This window comes from Astatotilapia calliptera, chromosome 19, assembly GCF_900246225.1.
Source record: "Astatotilapia calliptera chromosome 19, fAstCal1.2, whole genome shotgun sequence".
NCBI lineage: Eukaryota > Metazoa > Chordata > Actinopteri > Cichliformes > Cichlidae > Astatotilapia > Astatotilapia calliptera.
The window spans coordinates 5,888,322-5,894,854 of NC_039320.1; the positions used below are offsets into that span (position 1 = coordinate 5,888,322).

The following is a 6,533-nucleotide window of genomic DNA, read 5'->3' on the forward strand; positions in this document are numbered from 1 at the left end:
AGTGATGTTGCTTCTACACACAGAGTCACCGATCAGATCATCGATCGACTGATTGGAGGATGAACCCAACGCTCGATCCGTTGTTGATTATTGAGTCTCTCTGCTTCCTGTTTATGTGTCAGAGGTCATGTGAAGTCATGCTCTGCTGCAGGTGCCGTCAAGTGGTTAAACTCGCGAGCAGGAAGTGACCGGCACACCTCAGCGACAGAACGCCACGCCCTTCATCCCAGGCTGTGATGTTACAACTGCTCTCCTCACAGTCTGGCATGGAGGGCACCGTTGGCAGACTTCCTGCGGCCTCGTGTCTCCGGTCACGTCGGGGGGAGCGCTAAAACACAGGTCAGGCCAAGAAAGAGCTACAGAGCATGCTCAGAAGCAGGAAGTGCTCCAACACTCCACGCTCCTATTTTGAAGCTTCTTGCAATGAACTAATTTTGAAAGTTTAACTCCAGTTTGAAACTAAGTGACAGACGATGAACTGACAATGAATTCAAATTTAATAAAGGTTATTCCACCCCAAACACACCTTTAAATAACAATAATGATGAGTTATGATGTAATTCAGGTTTATGTGGTTAGTTTGTGATTGGATAAAATGGATCAGGTGCTTTTCTGCCAGTCACGTGACTCAGGTGCTTTAACCCTGTGAGAAGAAGTTTACTGTCATTAACGATTCTTTTTTGTCTCGATTTTTTTCATTCAGCTCGAACTCGTTTGATTTTATAACTGAAAATCATAACCGGTTTGAGTTACACTGAATACTAACAGTAATCAGAGTAAAAATACTCTCTAATTATTGATATATATCATTGGGTTTGTTTCTTGTTTCTGTCGAGCTTGTTTTAAAGTGCTGCTGTTGTTTGGTTTTTAAAATAGTTCCTCAAACGTAAAAAGAAAAGCAGCAAATATTTTTCAGTGAAAAACATAAATCATCAAATCACTGATCGATCGTCTCAGCTGCGCGTCTATAAATTGTTAGATCAATAAAAAAAAAGTTCCAGTGACAAACTGCAGCAGCATATAAACGTCTGAAGTTTGTCAAGTAAAAGTACTCAGAATGAAGTTACTTGAGTAAAAGTACTGAAACCCTGAAAGCAGCTTCAGCCTCACCTGTGTGTGAATGCTGAGTGAACGTCATGTGGGTTTTGTGTGAATGCTGAGTGTTGTGTCAATGTTGTGTGACCCTCAATCTGGTTCTGCGATCTCGAAGTTTCAGCTTCACAGGAAGTCAAATGAACTTGTTTGCATTCGATTTGAAAATCAGACATGTCCTCGTGCTGTTCCTGCTCCGTGACCCTGTTAAGATGAATGCTTCTTTTAAAACAGAAGCTGCTGTATCAGGACATTTATTTATCTTTATAAACTTTTAATGACTACAAATATTTTAATTTTCTCTGTTAGTAACAGCTACGTCAGAGTACTTTAACTTCAATATTCTGAACACTTTTCCTGACTGAGTGCTTCCTCCAGCCCAAACGGCGGCGAGGAATGTGTGGTGAGAATGGCAGAGCGGGACTGTTTTTGGGGTGAAATGATCCTTTAAATGAAAAGCCTTTCATCTGAGCGGCAGGTTCTCAGGCTAGGCTGCGCGACCCTGCCAGAGGTCAGCAGAGGAAGAGACAAGGTCGTGGGAGAAATAAATCCTGATCAGAAAGACGAGTCCTGATCATCAATGTGTTTGTAAATATCTGCAGTGTGACCTTTGACCTTGCTCTAAGCAGGACTCCAAACCACTGTGGCTCAACCTGCGGCTCGTGGCCCTCTGAGGGACACCAACAGTTTCACAGATGCCTGAGCCGAAAGAGCCATGCTCGGTCACACTTGAGGGTGAAAGGTCAATGTTAATGTGTGCTGCTGGACAGGATCTCAGAGACAGCAGAGAGTTCTGACCGAGTCCTTAAAGAACCGAGTCTCTGACCTGGATCAGAGAAACCTAAAGGTCTTCACACTTTAAACTTACAGAACTGTTTGGTGTTTTATAAGTTAGCTAATGCAGCTTTATCTGCAACAGCCACTGATTCAAACCACACGTCTGTGTGTTAAATTCACTGATATTTGAATGGAGTTTGGTCACAACTCATGCTACATGCAGACTAATGTTAAACTAGCCGCAGTACCCACACTAACTGCGGATATTCATGCTTACATACAGAGCTTGTCTTGGATTTGCCTACATGAAAACTAACATTAAATTACTTAAAACTTGAATGAAGTTTGGTATGGCTTTGCCTACATGCAGACTGACATTGCTGAAGGGAGTCTGGTTACACCGGTGGGAACTGAGTATTGAACGGGTCCGATGACACTGGTTTTGCAGTACTGGGTTTCTCTGTGTCCCCAACCAAAGCAGGATCAGACTCAGAACCAGGACTCCCAGGCTCCACCTCCTAGCAGAACCCTGCGGTTTACCTTCCAGGGTTCTTCAGGTGGATCACAATCTGGACTCTGGTTCAAGTCTGACCCGGTTGTTGTTTTTGTACCTCAGATCATTTGTGACTCGTGTGTAAAAGCAGCTCACAGACCTGGGGTCAGTCTCATCATGTCTGTTGGCGTCCCGGTTCGGTCACAGTGCAGGAGTTCAGAAGTCCGTCTCAGTCCAACAGGATGTCTATGACAGCTGCATGCAGAGAGTCCAGCAGGAGGTGCAGCAGCTACTATGAGGTGTTGAGGAGTGGTCTGGGGTAGACCCCTTGGTAGTAGGAAGCCTCCAGCGGCTCCATGGTCCTCCCCCCGAGGCCGGACCCCACCCCGGTGTTGTAGGAGGAATACTGCAGGGCCTCGTAGGCCTTCAGGTCCAGTTTGTGCTGCTGCTCCGAGGACGACATCAGGTTGTTGATGGAGAACGGGTGGTTGAAGGAGTAGTGCGGGTCTCCTTTGATATGGAGCTGCGACTCGTGAGCCATGGAGTGGGGGGGCAGTGACAGCGAGGAAAGGAGCTGGGCACTGGACACCTTCAGGTCGGATGGCCCGCCCACGCCTCCCCGCAGGTCCAGCCCGGGGGGCGAAGCAGCCTGGCTGGAGGAGGGCAGCGAGGAGTCTAGGAGTCCCGGAGTTTTGAGAGCATCCCCTGCGGGAGACGCAGCTCCGCCTCCGCTGCTGCCCACCTGCTCTTTCCTGCCGTCTGACTTGGTCGACATCTTCTTCTCGCACTTGAACCTCTTCTGGCGACGTAGGTAGCAGCCGTTCTCAAACATGTTCCCGGAGTCCGGGTGCAGGGTCCAGTACGAGCCCTTCCCCGGTTTGTCCGGCGAGCGCGACACCTTCACGAAGCAGTCGTTGAAGGACAGCGAGTGGCGGATGGAGTTCTGCCAACGCTGCTGGTTCTGTCGGTAGTATGGGAACAGGTCCATGATCCACTGGTAGATTTCGCTTAGCGTCAGCATCTTACTGGGCGCCTGCTGGATCGCCATGGTGATGAGGGAGATGTAGGAGTATGGCGGCTTGGCGTGTGGGTAACTCCGTCTGAACGCTTTGTTGTCCCGGGCTCGGTTTAGTCCGCCTCCGCCATACGCCATGCCGGGACTCATGCTGGGGCTCATGGGGCCGTATGGGTTTAGGCCCATCGAGGCCTGCTGGGCCGACACCGAACCCATCCCGGATGGGCTCAAGGCCCCACCCATCGATGCCACTCCCCCACCCAGCCCCGTCATGGCCGCCGGAGCAGAGCTCGCCATTGCTCCTACGGGGGCAGGGCTGAGACCAGTGCTGCTATAGGACATGTTGAAGGAACCTGACGTGGTCCCAGTGCTCGACATGTAGCCGGACATGGAGCCCATCCCCAGACCAGAACCCATCCCAGCGCTGGCCATTGGGGAGTACACCTGCAGAGAGAGACCAGAACCAGTCAGAACCAGGACCAAGACGCTGACCAATCGGACTAAGTACAGAAAAGTTTGAAACCAGAACCAGGTCTAAGACCCAGTTTGTTCTGTTGGACTGTCCTTTTGCAGTGCCCCCTGCTGGTTGTTTGCCTGTAAAAATGTGAAACTTGATTAAGTCTCCTCAGATTTTATTCCAGAATCATGTGGACAGTCAGGTCTGCAGAGGATGGTTAAGCCTGGTCCAGAGATCTTAGCCCAGGACCGGAGGAGGAGGAAGACCGGGTCGCCGATCAAAGGAAAAGTCAGCGGCGCGATGCCCAGCTCTTCCAATCCTGAAGTGTATGTGTGTGAGCGCTCGGTAAGAAATAAAGAGCAGTCCATTAATGATACATGCCTGGGAACCTGGTTTAAAAAACATTTAAATAACGTTTTCTGTGTATTTGATGAACAGTTTGAAGTGACAGGATCTGATTTTCATTCTTAAAGCGTCCTATTATTGATAACAATGATAATACTTTACTAGTATGTAGGGTCCGAGTTTCTCCTCCACATTCACATTTTAAAAGTTTTAATTAGCTGAACAGAACAAATTAAATTAAATTAAAAAATTTTAATTTGCAGTTTATTTTGAGATTATTAAACTTTATTGTTTCTCACTGAGGCTCGGTCAGCAGCGGCCTCCAACTCTTTGTTCCAACTTCAGTTTGATTTTCATTTTCAGATTTTTTTTATTAAACGGGTTTAAAATAAATAAATAAAAATAAAAAATAAAACCACAGCTTCGTTTTTCCCATTAAATAAAATGATTGATTATCAGTTTATTATCGGAAGATTTTCATCCTCATTCAGAATCTAATTTAAAATATTCATGTTTTTTTTTTGTTCTGGTTTATTTTGATTGTTTTTCTTGACGGAGTAACGATTAAATAAAGTTAAAATAAATCAGAGTTTATTTAAACTTTCACGTCGTGAAGGTGAAATAAACGCAGTTTGTTTAGATTTCACTGAAACATAAAAAACGTTACTGCTGTCTGTGATTATTATTGTTTATATTTCTTTAATATAATTGTGACTTTCTGCGGTGAAACAGAACTGAGATAATTAAAAATGAAACGTATGAAATGAATCAATGATTAAATAAAAGTTTTCACATCAGAGAGATTAACAAATAGATTCTGTTACAATCCTTGGAAAATTAACTCGGGTTTATCCGGTAATAGCGGCTCTTCTTCTTCTTCTTATTATTATTATTATTTCCGATAATCAGTGATCAATACCCGCAGCGAAGGAGCGGATTCGTGTCTGCGCCAGAGTCAGTTTGAAAAAGACCCGATTTTAGAGTCTCAGCTTCTTTGTTCTGATTTTCTCTGAAACTCTGAAACTTTTTTTTAAATCTTTGTTATTTTAATTTGAATAAAATCGCCGCAGATTTTTTTCTGTTATATTAAGTGTATTTATTTAATATTAAATATTATAGAGTTAATATAAGATATATTATCCGGAACCAAACGCTCTGATTTTGCTGCTCGTGTTTGAAGAAAGATTTAAAGCTGATTAAACAGATTTTTTTTTAAATCTCTCGCATTCTCTCTGATAAAGTTCATTTTTACGTGCTTTGGATTTTCTGATAAATAAAAGATAAATAAAAAAACACAGTTTTAAAACCAAACCGGAACCCGAACTTTAACCGGAGAACTTTCGCGCAGTTTTCCCGTTAAACGCTTTAATCCGGCCGGGCTCTTATCCCGGCTCTTGGCCCGGGTCTAGCGCCGTGGGCGCGGCGGTGACCGACCTCCTCGTTGTAGTATCCGCTCCAGTCCGGAGCTTCGTGGCCTTCCATCTTCACCGTGCCCAGCATGTCGGGAGCCCGCGGCCGGATCGCGGATCCTGCAGGTCCCGCTCCGGGTCTCCTGGCCTCCCGGTCCTGTTCCCGTCTGAGTGTCTGCGCGCTGCTCCAGGTGGAAGCGTGCCGTGCCGAGCCGAGAGTTAGTGAGGAGGAGGAGGAGGTGATGGTGACCTGCGGACTGATGTGAGCCTCCTCCTCCTCCCCGTGCAGGTCCGGCCCTCCGCTGCTCCCCCCCTCCTCCTCCAGTCATTCCTCCACTCAGCCTCCACCTGCGACTTCACCGAACCGGAGCCGGGCCCGTTTCTTTATAAACTTTTGAAAATGTTTGATTTTTGTTTTTATTTAAACTCCCCATATAATAAAAACTAAATCTTATATTTTTTTAACATTTTAAAAATATTTCAATAGACAAACATAAAAGTGCACGTGCCGCCGCCGCGCATACAAAGGTCCGTCTAAAAAGGATTTTTCGCTCCATTTCTGCTGAAGACTGATATTAAATCACGTGTGCAGGATTATTTCAAAACGTCATGAAATAATCCTGCACACGCGGATTAAGGTGAAAGATTCATTATTTCTCATTATCCTCAAGACACAGTTTGAGTTTTACGTAATGCCGTCTCAAGCTTTCACACTTCTGTACAAACGTCCCTTTAAAAACAGTTTTTAGTCTCACATTGAACACCTCGTTAAAGAGTTCACATTGTGTTTAAATAAAAGAGGCATCGTCCTTCACAATAAGAGTTTCAATTATAGTCAAACCCTAAAAAATAAGCACGAGCTTTTAATGTGAAAAACCATAGGAGCTGATTGGGTTTCTTGAAGGCAGGCTTGCTGTTTAAAGTTTAATAAGCACAAATCATCTT

At 45.2% G+C, this 6,533-nt stretch overlaps 1 protein-coding gene across 1 annotated transcript; it reads right to left on the reverse strand.

Moving 5' to 3' along the window:
* Nucleotides 1-859: 859 nt before the first annotated feature.
* On the reverse strand, nucleotides 860-5,886 carry foxa1 (forkhead box A1). The gene is made up of 2 exons (XM_026152946.1): nucleotides 5,614-5,886; nucleotides 860-3,821 (listed from the first exon to the last, which is right to left on the reverse strand). Exons 1-2 carry the CDS (start codon nucleotides 5,677-5,679, stop codon nucleotides 2,655-2,657), a joined length of 1,233 nt encoding a protein of 410 aa, XP_026008731.1. The 5' UTR covers nucleotides 5,680-5,886; the 3' UTR covers nucleotides 860-2,654.
* Nucleotides 5,887-6,533: the final 647 nt, after the last annotated feature.